The sequence below is a fragment of the Bubalus bubalis genome, chromosome 1 (genome assembly GCF_019923935.1).
Source record: "Bubalus bubalis isolate 160015118507 breed Murrah chromosome 1, NDDB_SH_1, whole genome shotgun sequence".
Classification (NCBI taxonomy): Eukaryota; Metazoa; Chordata; class Mammalia; order Artiodactyla; family Bovidae; genus Bubalus; species Bubalus bubalis.
This window is the reverse complement of record NC_059157.1, coordinates 44186662-44214044: the sequence shown is the minus strand read 5'-3', so window position 1 is coordinate 44214044 and position 27383 is coordinate 44186662. Positions and strand designations below refer to the sequence as shown.

At 45.5% G+C, this 27383-nt stretch overlaps 1 protein-coding gene across 7 annotated transcripts in view; it reads left to right on the top strand.

The window, feature by feature from the left end:
- The window catches only part of DLGAP2 (DLG associated protein 2), a 635944-nt gene that overhangs the window by 163170 nt on the left and 445391 nt on the right, over nt 1-27383 (top strand). For 4 of the 7 annotated variants that reach the window (XM_044939120.2, XM_044939117.2, XM_025280928.3 and 1 more), the window contains 2 exons: nt 5640-5696; nt 21724-21778. In XM_044939120.2, the coding sequence (XP_044795055.1) occupies nt 5640-5696; nt 21724-21778 (112 nt within the window). The remainder of the gene's footprint in view (nt 1-5639; nt 5697-21723; nt 21779-27383) is intronic. The other 3 variants (XM_044939128.2, XM_044939133.2, XM_044939141.2) reach the window with 1 other exon arrangement.

The window sequence follows — 27383 nt, the reverse complement described above, 5'->3', positions numbered from 1 at the left end:
TTAAGCTTGATTTTTCCAATTTGGTGGAGAAGGAGAGGTGTCATTGAAGGGAGCAGATGTGATGTCAGGTTTATGCTTGTGGCAGTTGCTGGATCCTTATTATAGCGTTGATTCATTGTGATATCAAGCTCTTTGAGAGCTAAAGAAGGACGATGCTGTTATAGTTTGGTTGTATGGATATTTTTGCTTTGTATTCACACTGAGCCTGGTGGCAGTAATCTTTGGCAGTAAATGCAAGGGTTTAGATTTGGGCTTTGATGATTATGAGCAAATCACACTGATACTACATGTTAGAATCTATGTCATGTAAGACTTAACCTCATCATCTATGCCTGAGGATTTCTCAGCCTGTAATTCCCGCTCATGTTTCTAACAGGGAAATGAATCTTTGAATAATTCTGTTTTGAGTAACATTCTAGGAGGTGAACCCAGCACTTCTGTAGGTGGTGTATTTTGCCTTCCACTCAAGTGTTTATTGAGAACGTGTTTTCTCAGCTTTCTTGTGACAACTGTACCAATAGTTTTACACTCACTTTGTTAGTTTGTTTTACACAAACTTTGTTGAAAAAGTTTGTTTACATCTGAGAAGATAGTTCTACACTTAAAATTTTATTTTTAAAGTTTCTTATCAGCTCCATCAGTCATGCCCATTGCTTCAAATTTAAATACTTGTCAGTTATTTAAAGGTGTCACAATGTTTGTATGTATATTTTCAGCTAATTAAAAATATTTTTACATTTCTATCTTTATTATTTGTATTTAAGAAGTATACATGACCTTAAGGACACACTGAAAAAAATGGGCCTATAAGAGAAAGAACATTGTTCTTATTTATTCTGATGACTCTTTTTTCTGTTTGTCTCAGTGTCTCATGTATCATTGTCTGGCCTTGAGGTTGTGCCTGTTAGGTGCAGTCGAGGTCCGTCTCACCCTTGGGGCTGCTCTCGGCCACGCTCAGGATTCATGTGTGTGACCTTTCACTGTCCACCTTCCTGTGCTTGTGGCTGCAGGACTGCGTGTTCCTGTTCCAGTTTCTGATTCAAAAGCTCTCGTGACAGTCAATCTGTGGGAGCTTTATCCACAGAGAAGTGAGCCACCTCGGTCGCTTATGAAACACGCATGGCAGTGTCTCCCGGGAAGAGGCCTGTGTGTAGTGGAACACACAATGAGTCACGACTTTGGGGCCCACCGCGGAGATGGAGGACCTGTCACAGTGGGAGTGACCCAGAGGAAGATTCTAAAGAGGCGCCCTGGACACATCCAGTGACGCCACCTTCGGGATGGTACTCTCTTTCCGGGGATGTGTGGTTTGAGGGCTGTGGTCAGCTGGGTCTGGGTGCTTCCAACACGTGCCCGTCCCGCCACCTCATGGCCGGTCACATGCCCTACCTACGGGTCGGTCCTCCTCTGGTTATGAGGCGTCGCAGGCCAGCGTGTCCTGGAAAGCGGCAGTGTCGGGCAGTCTGGAGATGCTGCTGAAGCGGCTCGTGTCCCCTGGCACTGTGATGGTGACGCTCAGAGACCTGGAAGGCAGTGATCCCGTGTGGTCTGATTTCATCAGCAGAAAAGGACACCCTGGTCTGCCCCCATCCCCATCACTTGCACACTGCCTCGGAGCCAACCACCCAACAGCTGTGTGGTCCCCTGGCCCCAGCCTGCCTCTAGCAGTGCTCAGCTACCCCTTTCAGACCTCATACCCTTGTATGCTCTTCTCTTCACTTCATTACCGTGCAGCTTTGTATAATTGGGAGCCAGTTGATTATTTTCCCCTTGTTACATCAGCCACCCCCAAACTGTTCCTGCGTGTTGGGAGTGACCATCTTCACTGGTGGCCATTCTTTCTTTAACGCCCTTGGACTAGCTGCACTGAGGCCTGGACTGCGGTCCCCCCTCCCATGTGTCCCCCATTCCCACCCGAGTAGTAGTGCCTGCCCTGTCCTGTGTCCTGGCTGACTCTGCAGCATTTCTTTCTCCAGCTCAGGCAATGCCACACAATTATCTTTTGCAGCAAAATTCCATTTATATTTGTACTCTGAGAGCTTGAATGTACATTAATTAAAATAAATGTTTCTTAATTTGCTTCATGGAAAGTGACCTCCAATCTCTGATAATTACTGAAAGAAAACCACGTCTCAAGGCTCTTTAATCATCCGAGACTTCCATCTGCTCCTGGGTTGGTGGCTGGGTAGAGTTGAACTTAATAAGAAAAGCCAATGGCTCCTTGAGCTTCTTAACAAGTGTATACATGTGGTCTTGTGCCGAGGTCCAGCCCCGGCTGATCCAGGGTATTCGAAGGAGAGACGGCTAGGCGACCTATTCAAATGTTAATTAGAGATAATAAAGAGTAATAGAATGAGGATAGCTCAGTAGGAAAATTCAGTGGAGAAAAGAAGCTGAGTGGCTTGGTTTACGCGGAAAATCAATATAAACCGTGACACCAGGTTAGCTCTGACCACGGAGGCCGCAGGCGCCCTCTCGAATAGCGGAAGGTGCCCCACCTTAGACACCTTCTCGAGTGGGTCTTAGAAGCCCAGGCAAATAAATGGTCGCAGAGGATATCCGCGCTCCAGATGGACACTCAGCTGGAAGTTAAAGGGAAGAATGACATGGGGAGACCAAGCATTGGTGAGCAAGGCCCATAGCTTTATTTTCAACAGGGGCTTTTATACCCTAAGTTACACATAGAGGATAATAGGGGATGCGAAGTCAGCAGTCTTTGATGCTTATCAAAAACCAGGGTTTCTTTCCTGCAAATTTATCGTATACAAATGGTTTAGGTGATTTACATCATCTTCTGGCCAGAAGGCCTATTAACATTTTATGACTCTTGACAAGGACTTATCAACAAAGACTTATTTTCTCTAAGAGTAATTATTTTAAGGTTTGGCGCCATCTTCCGAAGATAAGATTACGTTCCTATAGGGTGGATGTGTAATGGGTTTACAAAGGAAAGAATTTATTACCTTAAGGGTCTAAAGTTACTAACACCAAGGCCACTACTTATTTTTTCTACATACCAACTCTATTAATTAATACACATTCAAGGATACAATTCAGGGGATGTGAAAACTTGGCAACAAACATTGGCTCATCAATGAAATCTTTTACCAGTTTTATTCTGACAGTTTCTAATTCTCTGAGAGGCTCTAAGCTATTTGAATATCTTAAGCTTCCCGTGCCTCTGGAGGCTGGGAGACTGTAAACAATCGTATGCATAGCTGTAGGTGTCTGGGTAAACTTGTCAGGTGAGTTAGAGAGCCATCTGAGGGGTTTGGATTTAAACACTCCTAATTGCCCAGGAACTTTATTAATTGGAGCTGTAAGTTAACTCTTTGACAGAGACAGCGAGATGGTGGTGGGGGACAGCCCCCAGTAAAGTCAGAGGTGAGAGCACAAAGCAATAAAGTAGGCAGACTCTGGTTTTTGGGGGTAGATGCTCGAGAATATCCGGGGGCACTCCTGAGACTCGATCCCGCCTTTGCGTATGCCGAGCCTCCTTCCTCATGACCTTTGTCACGAGTGGAATGTCTCTCGCCGGCTCCCGGCAGTCTTGAGTCATAGCTGGAACATTAGGAAGCAGGAGCCGGTCAGAGAGTCTGAGGTTGTTCCCTGGACTCTCGGGCTCATGATCTGGATGCGGTGGCATCTGAGAAGACCCAGTGAGCTTCCAGCGCCCCTCGGGCTGGACATGTGCCTGACAGCCTGAACTCCGGCCCTGGGAGGGAGGCAGGGAAGGATTAGACAAGGGGTCATGCTGGTTCTGGGGAAAGCAGGATTTGGAGATGGCTGGGAACATGTCACCACTGATTTACAAGACAATTTGATGTTAAAACTCAAGTTCAGGCCCTTTTTCATTCTTCCTCATGTCCTCGACAAGTCTTATCCACACAACCGTCGCTTGTGGCACATTTCCTCTCTGCCTCCTCTAAAACCCAGTTTTCCTTCTGTGGCTGTTTCTTTGTCAGTTTTCCCTCAGTGCAGACATTTTTCCAAGTTTTGTCATCTGCCCTTCTCCCTTGATGGGTCCCTGGAGTTGCCGTCCACGTTTCCTGCTTTAAGTGTCACTTGCCTGCAGGTGGACCTGGGTGTCTCTGTGCTGCCTGGGCCTTGCTCCCAGGGCTGTGTGCGTCTCGGCAGGGCAGGGACAGCGCCCCTGAGGGCGACCTCTCTCTCAGCCAGCCTGTCCCCTCACTGTCTCCGCACTCCCAGGCCCCCGTGGTCTCCAGGTCATTCTTGTCCGCACACCGTCGTCCCTGGGTTTTCTGCCTCTTCTCCTTGCTCTGGTCAGGCCCTCATCTCACATCTTGCTGACTGTCTCAGGAAAGTCGAAGGCCGGCACCTCCTGAGCCATGGGGGGCTGTGTACCCCCCACCCCCATCTCTTGCCCTCCTCCTTGGGGTCAGTGTGACGGGCTGGGGGAGAGGGCGGCCGAGCTGACCACCCGTTGTATTTATTCTCCGGCCCTGAAAGCCAGCTGCATTTGACGCTCAGCACCAGCTCCGCACTCTCTGTCCTCTGATTCTTCAGAACAAATAGAAACCACCCAGAACCCCATAAAACGTCCCGTGGCAGCAAATACTGAGTGACCTCAGGCCTTTCCTTCCCCTGGCACCAGATCACAGGCATCTCCTTGTGGTTGTTTCAGTACTTATGCCACCCCGAGCCATAGAGTCCAGTCCCCTTCCGCAGGGCACAGGGTCACCCTAGTCAGTCACCCTGTCTGCAGACCAAATCAGATCAGAGATCAATTCCAGGATCAAGTGATTTTCTTCAGGTGGCCGTCCAGCTGTCCACACCTAAATTAATCCATTAAGCCTTCTTTGTCCAACTTTAATTGAGACACAGTATTTCCCACTCATACTTTGGTTTATTTCTGGATTTTTCTTTGCTTCCATTGCTCCAGCAGTTTCATGCCGCATTCACAGTAAGCTTTGTAGTAACTGACAGGGTTATCCCCCTTTATCTCCTGACATGTTTATTCATCCAGGTAAACTTTAAAATCATGTTTCAAGTTTCCAAACAATCCTGTTTGAAATTTTGTTTGGGATTATGTTGGATTTACAGATAAGGTTGGAAAGAGCTGACACTCAGAGACTCTTATCACATAGCACTATACACGTCTCCATTTATTTGAATATACTAAATAATCTTTATTCATATTTTATTCAGTCTTCACAGCCTCACATTATTTGCCACCCTGAGATGTTATACGAGATGGGAGGTAGACTTTATTCTTAAATATTCTACAGTTTTTGCTTTAGCCGTTCGATGCATGTGCATTCATGATAGATTTTACTATTTATCTGTTATGAAATCTCCTTTCTATTGAAAGTCTTGTCCTGAACGCAACTATAATACACCTCAATTCTTGTTCATGTCTGTTTATTTGGGAGAACTTAAAGAGTTGGATTTTATTTTTTGACGCAGTCCTCATCTTTCTCTTTCTGGCTGATTTTATCCTATTGAATATAGCATATATCTTGTAGTAGTGTTTAAGTTTGTATCATTACTTGTACATGCTTGAAAACTTTAAAAGATGATGTGCTTTGCTCTATGCTGTGTGTATCCTGTGAACTTTCTTCTCATTCTTCCCCAGAAATTTAGAAGAAATTTATTCTTCTGTTTTTGTTTTCTTTTAGTGTCTAGAATCTCCGTGTCTTGATTACGGAATTTCAAAGCAAGAACTAGTTGGAAAGGTGAGGAAGCATTACACTCTTGTAACTAAAAGCAAACTTTCCCTCTACCCAAGGAATGTTTCCTCATTTGAAAAAGCCAACTCTGTTGAGAAATACTTCACACACTACACAGTTTACCCATTTGGAGTGTATAATCCCCTGACTTTGAGTTTATACAACACCACTACAATTTCAGGACATTTTCATCCCCTTGTCCTCCCAGCCCTCACCCCAGTCCTAGGCACCCCTGATCTACTTCATGTCTCTGTGGAGTTCCCTGTTCTGGACGATTCATGGAATCATGTGACAATGAGGTCTTGGGAGTTTTTCGCTTGAACATAATGTTTTCAAGGTTGAGTTCATTCACATTGTGTTTGAACTTTATTCCTTTTTAAAATTAATATTTTTTTAATCTTTAAAGGTTAAATTTTTTGTTACTCTAATTATGGAAAAATACATGCAACTTAAAATTTGTCATTTTAACCATTCTTAAATGTCCAGCTCAGTGGCATAAAGTATGTTCAATCTGTTGTGCAACCATCACCACCATCATCTCCAGACGTTTCTTAGCATCATCAGTTTATTTCCAAATCCAAAGTCATAAAATTGTGCCACAGTATTTTCTTCTAAGAGTTCAGGTGTTTTATCCATTGTGAGTTACTTTTTGTGTGTGTATGAGATTAGGGTCCTGCCTCATTCTTTTGTGCATGGCTGCTGGTTGTCTCAGTACCATCTGTTGAGAAGTCTCCTCTTCCCGTTCAGTCGTCTTGGCCCATTTGTTGAAGGTCATCTGACCATGAAATATGTGAATTTATATCTGGAGTCTCAATTGTGTTACACTAATCAGTTCTGTGCCAGAACCACACTGTCTTGATTACTATTTTGTAGGAAATTTCAAAATCCACACGTGAGTCCTTCAACTTTTTGTTGTCTTTCAAGGTTGTTTTGGCTATTCTGGGTCTGTTGCAATTTTGTATGCATTTTGCAGTCACATTGTTAGTGTCTAAAAAGAAGTCAGTGGTGCAGATAACATTGAATCTAATCAGCCTGAAGAGTGTTGCCGCCTTGACAGTATTATCTGATTCATAAACTTGAGATGCTTTTTTGTTTGTTTAGATATTTAGTTTCTTTCAAAAGTGTTTGTAGTTTTCAGAGTATAAGGCTTTCTTTTGTTAAGTTTATTCCTAAATATTTTATTCTTTTGATGCAGTTGTAAATGGAACTACTCTCATTTTTTGTGGGTCCTGTATTTATTTTTTTGTTTCAGTATAATTGATCTACAGTGTGGTGCACAACAGAGGGACTCAGCTACACGTACATGTGCACGCCCCACCTCTGGAGCCTCCCTCCCAGCACGCCTCATCCTGGCCTCTGGATCATCAGAGAGCACCAAGCTGAGCTCCCTGTGCTATACAACAGCTTCCCATTAGCCACCTGTTTTAGAACTACAATTGATTTTTTATATCAATCTTGTATCCTTCAACCTTACAGAACTTACTTATTGGTTCTAATTGTTTTTAATGGATTTCTTAAAATTTTTTAGGTACAGGATTATGTCAACAGCAAATAGTGTTAGTTTTACTTCTTCCTTTCCAATCTGGATGCTTCTGTTTCTTTTCACTGCCTTTTTGGGGGCCTCCAGTGTTACATTGAATAGAAGAGGTGAAAGTGGGCATCCCAGTCTTGTTCTTGCTCTTTGGGAGACAGCGTTCAGTCTATCTCCATTAGGTACAATGTTAGTTGTAGATTTTTGTAGATGTCTTTTTCAGATTGAGGTAGCTCCCTTCTATCCTAGCTTGCTGAGTGTCTGTCAAGAGCTTATAATTATTTTTATATGTTACTGGATTAGTTCTGCCAGTATTTTATGGAGAATTTTTGCATCCATGTTCATGAGAGACATTTATCCTTATCCTTCTTTTCTCATCAGGCCTTTGATTTTGGTATCAGGGTAAACTGATCTTATAAAATGACTTGGAAGTGTTCCCTTTTCTTACATTTTTTGGAAAGAATCTGTGTTAATTCTTCCTAAACTTTTGGAAGAGTTTGGTGGAGAAGCTATTTGGGTTTGAGCTTTTTTTGTGAACATGTTTTGTTTACTGGTTCATTGTCTTCTCTTACTGTAGGTCTGTTCAGATTGTCTTTTTTTTCTTGAGTGAGTTTTGGTAGTTTGTGTCATTTGAGGAATTTGTCTATTTCATCTAAGTTATCTAATTTGTTGATGCAGGTTGTTCATAGTTTTCTTTTTTAGTCCTTAATCCTTTCCCCCTGTAAAGTTTATATAACATCCACTGTTTCATTCCTGATCCTAAAGGTCATTTGAACTTTCCCTTTTTTCTTGATTGTTCTAACTAAAGGCTTGTTTCATTGATCACTTCAGATTTCATTTTTCCCTTTTGTTTTTATGTTTTCTATTACACAAGTTTCTGCTTTAATCTTTATTATTTTCTTCCTTTGTGTTCACTTTGTTCTTCTTTTCCCAGTGTCTTAAGCTGAAAGTGTAGCTTATTTGAGACCTGTCTTCTTTCTTAATAAAAGCATTTGTAGCTATACGTTTTCCTCTAAGTATTCCTTTAGCAGTCTTCGTTTTCATTACTCCCAACATATTTCCTGATTGTCTTTTTGATTTGTTCTTTGCCCCATTGGTTATTTAGGAATGCTTTGTTTAATTTGCACATACTTGTCAGTTTCCCCATTTCTTTCCCGTTATTGATATCTCATCCCATTTCATTATGATCAGAGAACATAATTTGTGTTAGCACTCTCCTTTTAAATTTGTTTAACTTTTTCTATGGAGTATTATGTGGTCTGTTCTGGTGCGTGTTGCAGGTGTGCTTGAGAAAACTGAGTACTTTGATGCTGTTGGTGGGGGAATGTTTTGTAGATGTATGTTAGGTCTAGTTGATGTATAGAGCTGCTCGAGGATTCTATACTGTTGATCTTGTGCCTGGTTGTTCTACCTGTTATTGGAAATGAGGTTTTGACATCTTCAGCTATTATTGTTGGATACCTCACTTCATTTCTGACAGTCTTTGATTCATGTACTCTGGTGTTCTGTAATTAAGGTGCATACATACTTACTACTGTCATATGTTCTGAGGGATTGCAATTTTGTCAATATAAACTGTCTTCTTTTATGTCTAGTAGCACAATGGCACCCCACTCCAGTACTCTTGCCTGGAAAATCCCATGGACAGAGGAGCCTGGTGGGCTGCAGTCCATGGGGTTGCTAAGAGTCGGACACGACTGAGCAACTTCACTTTCACTTTTCACTTTCATGCATTGGAGAAGGAAATGGCAACCCACTCGAGTGTTCTTGCCTGGAGAATCCCAGGGACGGGGGAGCCTGGTGGCCTGCCGTCTATGGGCTCACACAGAGTCAGACACGACTGAAGTGACTTAACGTAATGTAACGTAGCACCTTTTATTTCCGTCCTTTGTCTGGTAGCGCTGGTGCATAGCTCTCTCTTAGATGCTCTTTGCTTGATTGTGGCTGCGTCAGGTCTTAGTCGTGGCACACGAGCTTCGTCACTGAGGTGACAGGCTTCTCTCCAGCTGCAGTGTGCGGGCTCAGTAGTTGTTGCTCACAAGCTTAGTTGCCTTGTGGTATGTGGGATCTTAGTTCCCCAACCAGGGATTGAACCTGCATCCTCTGTGTTGAAAGGTGGATTCTTAATCACTGAATTGCCACCGAAGTCCCCTGCTCTAGCTTTCCTATGTTGCAGTTTGCAAGGTGTCTTTTTTTATCCTATTACTTTAAATCTATTTGTATTTTTTAACATATAGTATGTTTCTTCTAGACAGCATAGAGTTAGAGCATGTTTTCTTTTTTAATCCATTCTGACACTCTATCCCTTTGATGTGATTGTTTAATCTATGCACGTTTAGTGTTAACGATATAGTTGGAGTTATAACTGCTGTTTTACTTTTTATGTTCCATTTATCTCAGTTTCATTTGTCTTCATTTCGTTATTCTTCCTTACCACTTTTTTTGCATGAACTGAATATCTTTTTAAGGCTTCCCCAGTGGCTCAGCAGTGAAGAATATGCCCGCAGTGCAGGAGACACAGAAGACTTGAGTTCGATCCCTGGTTCGGGGAGATCCCCTGGAGAAGGGAATGGCAACCTACTTCAGTATTCTTGCCTGAGAAATCCCGTGGACAGAAGAACCTAGTGGGTAACAGTCCATGGGGCCGCAGAGTCAGGAATGACTGACTGAGCACACATGTGTGAATATTTTTGATGTTGCATTTTGATTCTTTAATGTTTTTCACTACATGTTTTTAGTCATTTCTTTTGTGGTGGGAGGGGCTGTTCTGAGGCTCTCTTCATGTTTCTTCATTCTGTTTGCTGTCTTTTCTTCAGCATAACCTCTATCAGTCTTTTTCAGGTTCATTCATTCTTTCTTCTCTTAGTGCAGATCTAGTGTTGAGCCCTTTAAGTGAGTTTCCATTTTAGCTAGTTTACTTTTGACACCAAATTTTCCATTTCTTTGAGTAATTTCTATCCCTGTATTAATATATGTTTGTTTATCAACATTGTCCTCTACTTTACTTCTGCCACCATGGTTTCCATCAGTTCTGTGAGCAGGTTTATGGCTGCTTTGAAGTATTTTTCTGATAAGTCTGATCACTGGTCCCTATTCTAGATGGTTTCTGTTGCTTGCTTTTGTTTGGATGTATGGCTCATACTTTCCTGTTTCTTTGCATGTTCTGCAACTTACTGAAAACTACATTTTAATAATGTATTAATAGCAACTATCAGCACCAGCCCCCTCCGTCTAGGCTTCTTGTTGTTTGTTTGCTTATTTGTTTAACGTCTGGCTGGATCATTTTAGTGACATCTGTCTCCACCCTCCAGGTTGAATGTCAGGTGCTGTTCCTCAAGGATGTACAGCTCTGGGTGTGCCCACATCGCCCTGATTGGAGGGGGTGGTGGTTGGCAGGCGTCCCCTCCTCTTTCCTGCCCACCTCCATCTGTTAAACTCCACGACTCTTCTCTCGTGGGAAGATTTCTCTATTGTTTTAAACTGTGCTCTGGGGCATGAATTGCTCTAAGAATGAATCAGTCAGATTTTGGCTCCTTTGAGGGAAAAGTCTCCAAGGCTCTGATCTTTGTTTGGACCCCACGTGGGTTCCTCCTGGCTTCCTGTTCCTGGTTCTCCCCTGTAAAGTAGTCACGACAGCTTAGCTTGTGTGGGATGGCCTTTCACTGCAGCCCTCTGCTCCCAAAAGCGCCCTCAGGATGAAAGGCTTCTTCCTGCTCTGTGCAGGAGAAGTCAGGTTTGGGGAGAAGAGCCTGGAAGCTATCCTTTCCTTCTGCCCCAGATAGAATCTCTGAGGTGGGACTCTGGAGCCGGGAGTTGGGACGAAGGCAGACTTCTCTGCCAGCAGCACAACTCCCTACCCCAGGATCTGAACAGCAGCACAGGGTCCCTATGTGCATCCAGCACGTTGCAGCGGGCAGAGCAGTCAGGGCCCCCTGTTCTCAGCCCCCTGTCCACTGGGAAAAGCCCAGGTGCCATGCTTGGGCCTAGGGAATGGCAGGGCCCAAGTCCCCAGGTGTTCAGCTGGCAGCCAGGGCTGGAAACCCTTCTCTCCTGGGGGAAAGCCCTGGGTCTGGGAGGGGTGCAGGAGGGAGCCTGGTCTGCCTGCCCTCCTAGTGCAGGCCCAGCCTTGCTGAGCTGAGCTGGGGGCACAGGGTGAGTGGGAGCAAACTAGGTTCCAGTACCACCAGCTCTCATCTTTTCCCCAAATTTCTGTAGACTTTCTGGAGATTTTCTTCACTATCTGTTTGTCCTTAGGAGCACTTCCAGAGGCTGAAATGGGTTTTTTTTTTTTTTTTTTTTTTTTTTTGCTATAATCTTCACCATATTCCCTGGGAGCAGGGAGTGGGGTTTTTGTACTGTCATGCTGGCAGTCAATCTCATTTTTAATGATGGAGAGACCTGAGTATGTTTAAACGCTCCTGTGAAAAACTCAGCAGTGGGGGCAGATTGAATTTGTGGGCAGAGATGGGAAATCAGTGGACACAGATCCTTTTAGGAGAATGTGGAGTTGACACATTGGGGGTGCAGAGTCAGGCACGTGGGATGCACCTCTGATGTCACAGAGGTCAAGGGACCTCTCGTTGGGGTCATGAAGTTCTGGAGCCCCTGAGGCTGGCTCTGCACTTGCTGAGAGAGGGACAGAGGTGGGCTGGGGGGGTCAGGGGGGCAGGTAAGGTGGTGGTTTGCGAGGCTCTCGAAGCTGCTGGGCAGTGAGAGGGAGCCTGCGTTTCCAGGAAAACATGTTAGGATTGTAGTTGGAGGGTGGAGGGGAGGAGTCTCATCTTTTAATTCTGGAGCCTTCAGCAGATAGTTGTTATTAACTGGGCTCAGGATCCACTCTTAATCTTGTTACTGAAGGTGCATGGAGTCCCGGGTGGATGGTGTGCTGGCTGATGGTGGCTTGAAGGGATGTGTTTCTCCACGTCCTCAACAACACTAGTTTCTTCTTGTCTTTTTGATGATGGCCATTCTGACAGGTGTGAGGTGACACCGCATTGTGGTGTGATTTGCATTGCCCTGATGATTAGCAGTGTTGAGCATCTTCTCGTGCCTTTGGCCACCTGCATGTCTTCTTTGGAAAAATGTCTGTTTTTTTGCTTATTTTTTAATCAGTTCATTTGTTGGAGAAAAGGAAACTCTGGTACACTGTTGGTGAAAATATAAATTCGTACATCCAGTATGGAGGTTCCTCAAAAAATTAAATATAGAACCACCATATGGTCCAGCCGCCCTATTCTGGGTATGCATCCAAAGGAAATGACATCAGTAGCTTGAAGGAGGGATCTTCTCTGCATGCTCATTGCTTTAGTCACAGGAACCAAGACGTAGAAGTAATCTTAAGTGTTTGAAGACAGATGAACGGATAAGGAAAATGTGAGATTGGGGATGTCCTGCCATTTTTGATGACGTGGATGAACCTGGTGGATGCTTTTCTAAGTGAAATAAGCCAGACAGAGATAAATACTGTGTGGTACAACAACTTTTACGTAGAAACAAACACACACATATGCTTATGTCATTGAAGCTGAGAGTAGAATAATCTCAGCTTACCTGATGATGATTACCTGAGGCTGGGGAAGGGGTGATGTGAGACCTTGATCAGAGGGCAGAAACTTCCAGCCGTAAGATGAGTACAAGTCTGGGGGACCCAACGTACAGCATAGTGACTGCAGTTAGCAGTTTTGTGTTGTGTCCTTTAAAGATGCTGAGAGTAGGTCCCGTACGTTATCAACACATTCACAGGCACACAAATGCAAGCGTCACCTCTGTGAGCTGAGGGACGTGTTCATGAACTTGATGGTGATCATCTCACATTGTACACGTGTATCAACTCATCATGTTTATGCTTTAAACATATTACAATCTAATTGGTCAGTTTTTCCTCAGTAAACCCAAAATATACCTGGGGGCTTCAGGGTCCATACTGATGAAAACTGGCTTGCTCATGTGTTAAAAAACTGAAGTTTATTATTTTAATGTTTCAGTTTTCATATGTATGGAGGTGCTGTCTGAACAACTCCCATCTAGGATTCCAGAGGGAGTTTTATTCTGACTCGGTTAATCCCTGGGCTATAAGAATGAGGCAGAGGAGGCTCCCCGTGATGAAACTGGATGTGGGACAGACGGACCTTTCACAGAGGGAGTCATGAAACACATCCTGGGACAAGGAGCTTCACGCCCACGGTCAACCTCAAGGCTGGGGAAGGATGGGAAGAATTCCAGCGGTTCTGCTAGGGGCCAGACTGGGGGTTGGGGGGACCTTCTGAAACTCTGAGCTGGCCGTGGTGGCGCCGTCATGTGACAGGGCATCCACAACGTTTGAGAGAGGAGGCCCCTGTCAGAAAACTGGAGCCTGGCGGGCACTGCTGCGAACGTGGAGCAGCAGGACCTTTGTGCACTGGTGTGGGAGGGTCAGCTGGTGCAGCCGCTTGTGGGATCAGATGGAGAATCAGACCTCCCCAGAGCACAGACAGAGCTCCCTGTGCTGTACGGCGTTCTCCCCTCTGTCTGCTCTGTGCATGGTGTCAGCCGCCTGTATGTGTCAGTCCCAGTCTCCTGGATTCCTCTACCCCGCCTTAACCCCTTGCTGTCCTTGCAGTTCTCTCCGTTGGTGTCTCTGTTGCAAATAAGGACCTTTATAAATGGGTATGCGTGCGTGCTCAGTCATGTCCAACTCTTCGTGACTCTATGGACTAGAGCCCACCAGGCTCCTCTGTCCATGGGGTTTCCCAGGCTAGAATACTGGAGTGGATTGTCATTTCCTCCTCCAGGGCATCTTCCTGACCCAGGGATTGAACCTGCTCTTCTGTGTGTTCTGCATTGGCAGGTGGATTCTTTACCACTAACACCACTTGGAAAGCCTTAAATGGGAGGGAAACCCAAAAGGGAAGGGGACATATGTATACATATGACATTTATTTTGCTGTGCAGTAGAAGCTAATACAATGTTGTAAAGCAACTATACTGCAATAAAAATTAAGAATAGAACTGCTGTACAGTTGAGAAATGAACCCAAAGTACCAAGAGCAGGAACTCAGAGCCTTGTCACCATGTTCATGCTGTGTCATTCAAAGCAGGAGAACAGTGGGTTTATATGAGGACTCAGCCATGGGATTGCAGAAGCTGGTAGACATACATTATATGTTCGTATACTGACACGGTGTGTACCTCCTGTTACCCAGCTGGTCTGCTTCCCTGAAGAACCTGACCACACAGTGTTTATCTCCATCTGGAACAGTCCTGAAAGATGGTTTCGTGCCTCTTGACCCAGCCAAGGCCATTGATTAAATGAATGTGCACTTGTAATTTATCTCAGTTACACATGGTCTGTGCACTTGAATTTTTTTATGCTGAAAATAAATTTAATTTCATTTGATTAAATAGATGGGACCAGTATGCATCTTTGTCAACAGTAGAAAAGTAGGGGAGATGTGTTGTGAAAGGAGAGGATAGAGGTAAACCTAGCCCCAGGGGCCCCGCAGGGTTGCCTGGAGCCTGGGGACCACAGCCCTCCTGAGTGGAGGCCAGTCCCGCTGGAGGAGGCTATGGTTTCCTGATGGAGCCCAGGGCCCTGTGGTCTGTGTCTGTGACCCTGGGGGCTACTCTGCCTGCTCTGGACGGTGAGGGAGCCTACCTGTGCCAGGAGCTAGCCAGCTCTGGGGCACCTGCCTCCCTCAGGATCTCCCTCCCTTTGGCCCAGGGCTGCCCTGCTGGCCGCTTCACCCGTGTCTGGGGCAGCTGACGAAGCCAGGGAAGGTTCCAGCCTCCCAGGAGGGTCTGGGTTCCCATGATCCGACAGAAGTTTTGAAGGTGCAGCAGAAGTCAAGGTGAGGCCATGGTCAGGGTGGTTCTCACCCCCTGACCACTAGCCCAAGTGGGCTGCCCTCCCCAATGCAGGGGCAGCTGAGGGACTGAGCTCTGTGCCCTCAACGTGCCATGGAAACAGCTCGCCTTATGCTGGCACCCTGGGCTTCCATCCCCGGGGCCTCAGCAGCCTAGCCTGAGTGGTGAGGACTCTTTGTGTGCCCCAGTCCCGACAGACAAGTGAGTGGGATATGCAGGGACTCTCTGTTACTCAACAGCAACTGCACTTTGTGTGTTATTGAGATTCTGGGAGTGTGCTGATCATGGGCTTCAAGGGGGAATCATCCACTGAGCTCAGCTCCCTGGCAGGCATGTGCAGCACCATCAGTGGGGCCTGAGCTCAGCCTCCCTCAGCCCTTGGACCCTCAGGTTCAGCACCTTTGAACTGGGGCAACACAAGGAGCCTCACATAACCTCAGGGGGCTTACTCAGATGGCGAGGGGCAGGCACACAGCCCCACCATTGGATTGTGGTGACCTCATGTTTAACCCTCATGTGTTCTTGGTCCCTGTTCCTGCCTCTTACACATAGCCCTTGGGGTTCATCTTAGGGAGGGTTGTGCAGGGACCACAGGTGTCAAGAACTCCATGTCTCAGACACACAAGTCCCTCCTCTCTAAGAAGGAGCTTTTATTTGTTAAAAGGCCGTAGGATCTACAAAATACTTAAGACTCACTTTCATGTGTGTTAATCTGTAATCATTTCAACAGATTCAGGACCCCCACCCCATGTGCCACCCGCGGCTCTGGGGGCGGGATGCAGCCGTGGACCCAGCAGTGGAGTGGGGGCCCTGTGTTCTCATTGAACAGGTGGAGGCGGCGTGCAGACACTTGAGGTCTGCAGGTGCAGGTGTGGTTGGGAAGGGCCCATCATGCTGATTCTGAGTCCCCGCTGGGCGTTTGGGGTGACAGCACGGAGGCAGTGATGGGGCTCTGAAGTCCCGGGAGGAGGAGGCTTATGGGGTGTCCGTCCAGGGCCCAGTGAAGATTGCCGGGGAGACACCTGCAGACCGGGAGGCTGGGAGGCGGGGCAGGACCTGCAGCCAGCAGAGTGCAGAGGGGCCTGGCCCGGGAGGCGGGGCGGGTTCAGGGGGAGACCTGACCTTTGTGTTCCCAGTTGGGTACCCCTGAGCAGAGTGGATGGGGCGGGGTCCTGGGAGGGAGACCTCGGGTTCCAGCTCACACACTCTGAGGAAGGGGCAGGAAGGAGACAGGTAAGCGTGAGTTACTTATTTTATAATGTCGAATGTTGAACATTCTAGATTTTCAAAGAAAGCAATTACCATTAGTTTCACAAGCACAATGGAGCTGTTTGAAGCTCCCAGAGCATTTAAAAATGTTAGTGAACTCCAGTTCCTTTTACTTCTCTGAACTGAATTCTCTGGAGCCAGACGAGCCCACATCAAGATGGACAGCCCACTAGTGGTCAGGTTACAGGATCTTAAATTTGAGCATCTGTTAGCCACCAGGGAAGCACGTTTAAAAAGTTAGAAATGGTGTTTCTTCTCATCATTTAAATTGTCATGCCTTTTTAAGTCTGTTTTTATGAATATAAGTTCTTAATTAGTTCTTAACCTCCACAACTAACAGTTTCTGAAATGTAGAAAAACCTAATGTGATGCTAGGGCTGTGAAACAGTCAGTCCAAACTCATTCTGTGCCAATTCCTGCTATTTTTAGGCTCAGATGAATGTTCTGTAAAAAGTTAAATGGTCTCTTTGATAAGAATGGAATCCTGGTCATTTTCAGCAATTACTTTTTCTTTTTTTCTGGCTGTACCTTGCAGAGTGTGGGATCCTTGTTCCCTGACCAGGGATCAAACAGTGCCCCCTGCAGTGGAAGCACAGCGTCTTGACCACTGGGCCACTGGACACTGGACCAGTCCTTTGGTCCTTTTCCAATTTTAATGGGGACAATAATTTAGACAAAGTGCATGTGTGTGCGTGTTTGTGTGTGTGAATGTGTGTTTGGGACTCCTACATGTGGCTTCCCCCCTGCAGACACAGGACATGATAATAAAGGACGTCCTGTGCTTGACATTCAGAATTGAATGATGGTATGAGGCTTGAAGTCAGGGTGGGCATTCTTCTAAATCCTGGAGACCACATCACACACTATGGCTGTCGGAGGCTGGTTCTGAGCTCCATTTAGGGGGAGGGATTCATGTTCAGATTCTCACTGCCAGGAAGAGGGAGGCCTCAGGGTGGCCTTGTAATGAGAGTCACATTCTGTTTGCCTCCACCAAAAAATAGAGTCTCTGATAGAAGGTGCCCAGGGGAGCTCCCCACTGAGCTGAACTCCCCATGAGGACAAGGATGGCTGGTCCTGGGGGCCACAGATTCCTGCCGCCTCCTCTTGAGTCCAGGTCCTCTGGAATTGGAGGAGGCTCCTGCACTGGAGAGGGTGACCTGCTTTACTGAGTCCACCAAGTCAAGCTGGCTTCACCCAGAAACACCTGGAGTGGATATTTAATGTGGACAATTCAGGCTTGGTCAAGGTGTGTATAACAGTCACAATCACCCCTGCACAGAGCAGGTCACAAGGGCGCCTCTGAGCAAAGGCGGACACACAGGTTGGGCTGAGCACGGTCTGCCTGGGCTAGGGAGCAGGGTGGGGCTGGGCCTCGGAGGCTGAGTTCAGGGGTTCACCCCTGGAGAAAGGGCATTGAGGAGAAAAGATGGCACTTCTGACCAGAGTCCTGAGGGTGCAGAGGTCACCGAAGGGCATCCCAGGTGCCCCCATTTTGGACAGTGGTTCCCTGAAGACTGGGAAGTGCCCTGACCATGCACTCAGCTGGTGCTGCATGATGGAGAATGCTGTGGAGCTAGCTAGTTAGTGCTGGGCTGGTTAGTGCTGGGGTGGATAGTGCTGGGCTGCTTAGTGCTAGACTAGATAGGCTGGAGTGGTTAGTGCTGGGCTAGTCATGCTTGACTAGTGCTAATCTAGTTAGTGCTGGGCTGCTTAGTGCTGGGGTGGATAGTGCTGGGCTGCTTAGTGCTGAGCTAGTCATACTTGGCTAGTTAGTGTTAACCTAGTTAGTGGTGGGTTGGTTAGTGCTGGGCTGAAGGTGCTGGACTAGGGCTTCCCTAGTCACTGTCATTGTTTCCATTGCTTCCCTGTCTATTTTCCATGAAGTGATGGGACTGGTACGTGAACCAGCAGTACATGAACCGAGAACTTCCAGATGTTCAGGCTGGATTTAGAAAAGGCAGGGGAACCAGAGATCAACTTGCCACCATCTGTTGGATCATAGAAAAAGCAAGAGAATTCCATGAAAACATCTACTTCTGCTTCACTGACTATGCTAAAGCCTTTGACTGTGTGGATCACAACAAACTGGAAAATTCTTCAAGAGATGGGAAAACCAGGCCACCTGACCTGCCTCCATGTATGCAGCTCAAGAAGCAGCAGTTAGAACCGGACATGGAACAACAGACTGGTTCTAAATTGGGAAAGGAGTCTGTCAAGGCTGTATATTGTCACCCTGCTTATTTAGCTTATATGCAGAATATATTATGTGAAACGCTGGGCTGGATGAAGCACAATCTGGAATCAAGATTGCTGGGAGAAATATCAACAGCCTCAGATATGCAGATAACACCACCCTTATGGCAGAAAACAAGAACTAAAAAGCTTTCTTTTTTTTTTAGTTTTTTTTTAATATAAATTTATTTATTTTAATTGGAGGCTAATTACTTTACAATATTGTATTGGTTTTGCCATACATCAACATGAATCTGCCATGGGTGTACATGTGTTCCCCATCCTGAACCCCCCTCCCACCTCCCTCCCCATACCATCTCTCTGGGTTATCCCAGTGCACCAGCCCCGAGCATCCTGTATCGTACATCGAACCTGGACTGGCGATTTGTTTCACATATGGTATTATACATGTTTCAATGCTGTTCTCCCAAACCATCCCACCCTCACCCTCTCCCACAGAGTCCAAAAGACTGTTCTATACATCTGTGTCTCTTTTGCTGTCTCGCATACAGGGTTATCATTACCATCTTTCTAAATTCCATATATATGTGTTAGTATACTGTATTGGTGTTTAATGAAAGTGAAAGAGGAGAGTGAAAAAGCTGGTTTAAAACTCAGCATTCAAAAAACTAAGATCATGGTATCCGATCCCATCACTTCATGGCAAGTAGATGGGGAAACAATGGAAACAGTGAGAGACTTCATTTTTGGGGACTCCAAAATCACTGCAGATGGTGACTGCAGCCATGAAATTAAAAGACACTTGCTCCTTGGAAGAAAAGCTGTGACAAACCTAGGCAGCATATTAAAAAGCAGAGATGTTACTTTGGCAGCAAAGGTCCGTATAGTCAAAGCTGTAGTTTTTCCTGTAGTCATGTACCAATCTGAGAGTTGGGCCATAAAGAAAGCTGAGCACTAAAGAATTGATGCTTTTGAACTGTGGTGTTGAAGAAAACTCTTGAGAATCCCTTGGACTACAAGGATATCAAACCAGTCAATCCTAAAGGAAATCAAAATCAGTCCTGAATATTCTTCAGAAGGACTTATTCTGAAGCTGAGACTCCAGTACTTTGGCCCCCAGATGTGAAGAGCTAACTCATTGGAAAAGACGCTGATGCTGGGAAAAATTGAAGGCAGGAGGAGAAAGGGATGACAGAGGACAAGATGGTTGGATGGCGTCACTGACTCGATGGACATGAGTTTGAGCAGGCTCTGAAATTGATGATGGTCAGGGAAGCCTGGGGTGCCTCAGTCATTGAGGTCACAAAGAGTCGGACACGACTGAGTACTGAGGGTTTGCCTGGTGGTTCATACAGTAAAGAATCTGCCTGCAATGCCAGAGACCTAGATTCGGTCCCTGGGTTAGGAAGATCCCCTGGAGAAGGGCATGGGGATTCCTTCATTGGGATGGAATACTGGAATGGGATTCTTGCCACTCCAGTATTCTTGCCTGGAGAAGTCCATGGACAGAGGTCCCTGGCAGGCCATAGTCCATGGGGTCGCAAAAAGTCAGACATGACCGAGCAACTAGTACTTTCAGGTATTGCTTGGCTAGTTAGTGCTGGGATGGTGTGCTATCCTGGTTAGTGCATGACTAGGTAGTGCTGGACTAGTTAGTGCTGACTAGACAACCACCTTAGCACCTGCGTCCCCCTTCCTCTCTCCACAGTGTGAGTCAGTGTCCTGCCTGCCCCATGTGTGCCTCCTGTTTACCCCACACCCCCCTCCAAAGCCCCCAGTGTCACTCCATCAGCTCTCATGGGGACAGCATTGTGGTCACGTGGCAGTGGTGGCAGGTCACAGGCTGTGACCTGATCTTCAGGTACTGTGTCCACTTCTTCAAGGTGTATTCCTGGGAAAAGTCAGTGATACCAGTTTGGCCCTGAGGACAGGCACCAGGGATCCCCTGACATCTTGTTTTGCACATTTCTGTGGCTTATCTGTTGGCAGTAATTCCTTAGAAGAGTAGCCTGGCAACAGTGCTTTCAACTGTCCCCTGAGACAGAGATGCACACAGGGACACCCATTAGGTGAATGTTTTGATGGATCAGGCTAGCACTTTCCCCTCTGGGTGTTCACAGGCAGAAGGAACACGAGAGGCTTTTGTGGTCAAGTGACTTTAACTGCAGGACCTGGCAGAACTTTCTCATGATCACATGCGTTTTCATCCTGCATGTGGGCTGTATCATATGCAGAATTGCCCCAACTTAAAGGCATCATAAGGGCATGGATGGGAAGGGAGCCATTGTTCCAAAGGAAAACTGCTGTGAACATTGATAATATCTGCTCAAGTCTGTTGTTTGCTCAGCTGGACCCTGAGCTGGTCGAGGGCAGCGCTCGGTCTTTACAGCACCCCTGATCCCCCTCCGCTGGCTGAATGACTTGCTTCTTGGCTGAGGATGCTGAGGATTTGTAATCAGGGAGGAGGGTTGAGGAATGGTTGCAGCCTCATTGGTGGATGATTTAAGACAGAAGTTCAGCTTTTGCCCTAACTGAGTTGAGAAAGTATAATCATAAATTTCCCAGAGAGATCTCTTCAGTCCCAAGTTCTGTTTACGTCTGTGCTTTGCGGTTGCCTTATGTTGCTGTAGCCTCTTGGGAAAGCCTTTGCATGACTTTAAGCTTCCTTTTGCTTATCAAACAAGGTATTTCCTGCACCTTTTACTACCAAACTGTGCAGGTAAACACAGGCTCTTCTTTCACATTTTCTTGTGACTCATTCATGATAAAGGCTTCTCGACTTAGATCCTAGAAGATAGACTCAAGGTTCCGCCCCAACACGCTTCATTTTCAGGCTCTAATTGCATCTCATATTTTGAAAGCCATCACAAAATTGGTGGGCCATTTGCCTTAGTGTAGGAGCCCCCTGAGTGCAGCTTTCAAGGCACTTGGAGGACCCATTAGAAACATACATTAAACAGAATTGCATTACCATCCTAGGAGCAGCATATATAATCAGTACACTTACCTGATTAACCTTTTTAATGAAAAATGTATGTCATCAGAATTTTTCAGTACTGTTTAATTTGTTAGATCATTCTGGGCGTGATGACTATGCAGCATCAAACGACCTTAGAAAAACACTTGCAACGGTTGATTAGATGCCTTTCTCTACCTGAATGATAACCACATGTCTTTTATTTATTTGTTCTGAAACAGGTTTTGCCCGGCATTCTACAGAAGCATTGCTGTATCTTACCAGACAGGAACACAGGTAAATGCATTTGTTCTTCTGATTTGAGATTATTGGTTCTATATCTGTGCAAAACTGAGAAATATGATTGCATAATTAGATATCTTGATTTTTTAAAGGTAGCTATTTCATATATTGACTGAAACAAACAAAAAAAAAAAAAAAAGAATGATTCGGTTCTATAGTGAGTTATGACCAGAACTCAGAGATTTGTTTTTATTTGATAAAGGAAATAGATGATTGTTGCCTTGAATTTTTAAGGAAGCCAATTGTCTTATAAAGTTGAATATATTAATATTAATTTCAGTTGTTTCTTTTGTGGATGATATTTATTAAGGCAAGCCACCATTGTTGGTTAGCATGGAATGGCTTTAGAGTCTTCTTGCTGTCGAGGCTTTCCTTGCTCTCAGGGTAGGACTGGCTAGTTGTTATGTTCTTAAAACCTTGAGGATCTTTGTGAATAAAACAACAGTATACATGTCTTAGAGCGGGAGATGCTATGACCCTGTGGTTTCTTGTTGTCGCACAGACGTATGTGGCTGGCAGTTGTAATTAAGGTAGTCTGCATTGCTTTTAAGGAAATATGATGGAGGGAAAAGCCTGAAAAAAAATCCTTTGGAACTTTTTGTTTTAAATTTAAACAAAGAAAATAATTGACATCGAGTGTTATCCTGCAGGTCTGCATCTCAGTCACTCTCCTGTGCTTCTAATTTCCAGCATTTAATTCAGAGACTCAAGTCCTGAGGAAAAGGTAGATGCTGGTTCTTTTGTGCACAGGGTTTTATTAGAGTTTATTCATTTCCAGAATCAGTTTGTCTGTCTGCGTCTGGGATACTCTTGTTGGATATGAAACAGGCTTCTGATACTTCCTCGTGTATTTTCTAATTGAACAAAATGAATCCTAATGTACTCTTCCATGATGATTAGAAGAGTGTAATCCACTGGGATTTTCTCTACTTTTATCAAAAATAGTGTCGTGACTGGAGGTTATGTTTAATGGGGTCTCATTGGTACATGACAAGGCATTGTTTATACTGTGCCTTCCAGTGTAAAATCCTGAGTATTCTGGAAAAATAAGATCTTCATTTTTTAAACTTATGATATGAATAGATATTACTAATTATAATTTTTGAAAAAGGTCATAGACCTGTCTCTGTTTTGGTTTTGTCCAATCAATTACATCTTATCTGAAAATTGGAGCAAATTTACTGCTTACGGGGAAGTTTGTTTAGAACATGGTTAGATCTTTTTTTTTAATGAGAAATATGTTTTTGTACATCAGCTCCTACACTCATTAACTTATTTGCAGCAATGGTGTTAGCAACTGAATGTTCTCTCAAGGTATGATTACATTTATCTATGAAATCTTGTAACTCTTTGGTTCCTTGCACAATCTTAGGTAAGGGTTCTAAGGAGAAGGTAATGGGAGCAGAAAGAGGAGGGAATAATATCTGAGTCCACAATATCTGACTTCTCATGAGGGAAAAGTGATAGGTGGTTCCCTTCCATTATAAATTATCAATATGTGTTAGCCTTCCGGAAAAGGAGGTTCTTCACTGATACGTAGAAGTAGTTTCTACATCACTGATAGCAATTCACACAAATTGAGGGGCTATTTGAAAAAGTATATGATAGAATTTAGGGAAGATAGTCCATTCACAGTGGTTGATGGAGTTCTCCAGTAAGCAGGCTCCCAAATGTGAGGCGTTGGTCCACATAGCAGTCCCTTGGGAGCCTTGTCACAGTCTATCAGTAAGTGGCTGTGATCTTTAGAGCACAAATAATGGTTGAATATTTATTGAGCCTGTTTCTGCTTCCTGAAGGTCTTGGTTAGTAATGAAAAATGTGAACTAGTCACGTGCAAAGAAACAAAGATTTTGCAAGCAGTGTCCATTGACAGCAGTGAGTACAACACAGTTTAAGGTGCAATTCAGTTTCCAGATTAGTTTTTCTCTTCCAGGTGAGTCATTGTTGATTCTGAGATGCAAAAAAGAATAGTGATAGAATTAATAAAAAGTACTGTTCTGTGGGAATCTAAATGGATTTTAAATATTGAGGTGAGTTTCCTATATTTTTAGACAGTTCATTATATAAAAAGTTTCAAGTTAATACAGAAAATATTTCCAGTTTGAGATGCTTGCTTTGCTTTTTATAAGAATCCAAGTAGCCAACCTCTAGAACTAAGAAAGCTTCCTTTCCACTGTGACTTGAGTGTTGAGGCCATTTGTGGGCAGTTTCCGTGAAAATATGTTTACATGATTGAGTGTTTCTCTTTGAAGTCAGTGCTGAGGACCTGAGGCTGTGAACTTAGGTGTGGAAATGGGAAAGAATCATGTCAAGTGGAATGAAAGAGGAGTTGGCTGAAATTGTAGCTTTTGGAAGCGAAAGATTTGAGAATTCTATTTTTTCCTACACAATTCAATCTAATATGTCTAATTAAGTTTCTTAATTATGTAGGAAATGTTTGGAAATGTTTTCAGGCTGAGACATAGTAGTTGTTGCTCTTGTATCTTAATGGCAAATAGGATCTTTAGGAACCTGAATATGGTTTGTTTCACCTTCGTGGTTTTATAGAAGACTTTTCAAACTTTTGGTGAAGAAGATCATTGGCCTAGGTAGAGGGCTTCTTCTTGGGATGATACAAATATTCTGCAGATGATACAAATATATGTTATGGTCACACAACAATGTGAATGTACTTAATGCCACGGAAGTGAACACTCAAAAATGGTTCAAGTGGTAAATTGTATGAAAGATCAACTTCGGGGTGAACATGAGCACTGAGATACTTTCTCTTGAGTGGGTGGGTCGGAGCTTGGATCTTCTGTGTGAAACGCAAGGTGATTCATCTTCCCCCTGCTGCTCCGTGTCTCATGTGTCCGTACACGACTTACAAGTAGCCACCGTCACATGATGCATCAGCTGTGCCTTCCACAGGGGAGACCATGGGTCCTGAGTGTGTGCCCCAGACAGGCTGCCTTTGACCAGTGAAGGGTCTGGTCTTGGTCCTTGGACCGGGGTCCCCAACCTCCAGGATCTGATGCCTGAGAGGACCTGAGGCAGAGCTGATGGAATAACAATAGAAATAAAATGCACAATGAATGTAATGCACTTGAATCATCCCCACACCATTCCCCACCCTCTCCCCCCATCCACGGAAAAACTGTCTTCCACAAAACCAATCCCTGGTGCCAAAAAGATTGGGGACAGTTGCCTTAGATGGTCTGATTCTATATCGGTTTGTCCTTGCTGTTCCTTTGGCCTCTTCGTGCCATTTGGGAAAAATCAAACTCAGGCAGGAGTGAGCTTAATAAATTGTTTTGCTGTGGTGACACAGTGGGCTGGGGCTCTGCCCCTGAGCTTGACAATCTCACAGCATTTACACCCCACCTCCCGACCCCCCACCTATCATGACACAGCCTGCTCAGCTAGCACAAATGACTGGAAGTTATGAGAATGGCTGATTTTGTAGTAAAGCAGCAGTAGTGCTTAACTGTGCAGTTTCATAACAACTAAGCAGTGACGTATCCAGTGGATTAAGCACGTGGCAGTATTTGATGTTTGAGATGAATTTATAGCTCCACAGGGAATACAGAATGATTGTGAACCAAGTTGTGTATAAGAACTGGGTGGAAAGATTTTGAGTACTTTCCATATATTCTGTGGCACTGGTCTTTGTGTTAGGCAACCTGTGGCGTGATGTCCACGAAGACTCAGTCTGACTCTCACCTTGGGTTCCTCCCAGTGATGTGCTGTCTGGTGCTTACTGCCAGCCTCCCGTGCCCGGTGTAAGGGCGGCAGGAAGCCTGGCCCGTGTTTGGGGTGCATATGCCACACCTGGGTACTGGACGTGGGTTGAGGAGGGACCTAATCGTCCCCAGGCCCCAGGAGCTGGTGAGCCTGGCTCCAGTGTGCTCCTGGCTCTTGCCCTCGCTCCTGTGTCTGACTCCTGAGGGGTTAATTCAGGATGCGGTCAGCAGGTGCTCCTCCATCCCCTCGGGGCTGGTTGTCCCCTTGTGTGTGTTGGCAAAATAAAATGTGGGGTTAAAATAAGCACCTTTGTAACGGGTGCTTAATGTTAAGAAGCCTCCATAGGCCGAGTAAGCACTCTTGCATTTCTATTAGGATGCTGAACCCGTGTGCTTCATCAGGCAGGGTTTGGACGCCTGTGGGCACTGGACCCAATTACATGGTGTGGAGCTGCAAGCAGGGCTGTTGGCGTGTGGACAGCTGCTGGGAAGTTTGCATATTGAGGTCAAAGGCAAAGGGGATGTAATGGTGAAAATAGTGGAAACGTTTGCTCTGGTGAGTCCTAAACCCCATAAGTTTCTTTTGAGCCGAAGGTTATAAAAAGCCTTTAATGTCACGTTGGACAAGTGAAGGGAAATCAGTGAGTGAGCTGCTCTTCCTGCCACAGACATGCCTTAAAGCTTGTCCCCAGTGGCGGGTCCGGTGAGAGTCTGGCAGTGAGTGTGTCTGTGGAGACAAAACCCTGCTTCGTTCTCTTCCACTTGACTTGTGCGGTTCTCAGATCTGTGTAGACAGTGATGTCTGCAATGTGAATGGTGGATGTTACACGTGTTTTTGCTGTTTCTAGTTTGTAAGGCTTTCTCATGTTCCTTCCGGCAAGTCCTCCAGCTTCCTCGTGAGATAGGAAACAGTGCCCTTGTCTGCAGATCAGAGCAGTGATGAGCCCTGGCACCGCGTGTCAGCGTCACCGCCACATGGTTGCTGAGGGTCTTGCCAAGACCCAGATGCGGATTTTCACTGAGTCAGTTTGTGATTCCATTGTGACCTTTAGTAAGTCTTTAGCCTTCCCAGTGTCTCCTTCCTGTGAAACACGGTGAAACCACAGAATACTGAGGACTGGGAACCCTGATGCAGGGGCTTGGGGTGAGGTGGGGGAAGCTGCCCGCAGGGCCCCTGGAGCTTCAGAGCGCAAGATGGGTGAGCACATCAGGTGGGTCTGTTGCTGGAAAGATGTTCAGTGAAGTGGAGCAGTTACTTACCTAGGAGGCCTCGAGTTTTGAAATGCCAGGTGAATGGTCTTTTAACTTACTAGGTTAAACATAAGATGTCTTGTCTTTGGAAGACCAAATCCTTCAAGTGAGTTTCCTTTACCCGGAGACGGAAATTATTTATAATACCTTTTTTTCTTTCCAAAAAGAACGGCGGTTGTGGGAATGGGGTGCCAGATGATGTGATTCATAAACCAAGAATAACTCAGGCGGAGCTGGGGGCGCCAGGGGAGGAGGCGGGTGTCTCAGCCCTGATGGTGCTCTTCCTCCAGCCCAAGCCTTGATGACCAGCCACCCTGATCCACCGACAGGAGACGGAAACAGTCCTGTGCTTGAAGGGCTGTATTTTGTGCACTGAAAATGGCTTCATGAGAAAACTCGTCATGCTTGTTAACTGCTGCCAGAGTGAAAGGCTGTGAGTCTGTAGTTTTGTCCTGTACCAGAATTGTCCTACACCATGTGGCTCATCTTAACCTCAGGGCTCTCACAGCTTGGTGGCATCTTGGCGCCACGTGGGAAGGTCAGTGCTGTGGGAGGCCAGGACCCGGATTCGGCCCCTGCTCGCCTGGAGCAGGTGATTCTGTGCAGGGCAGACCTCGGACCCTGTC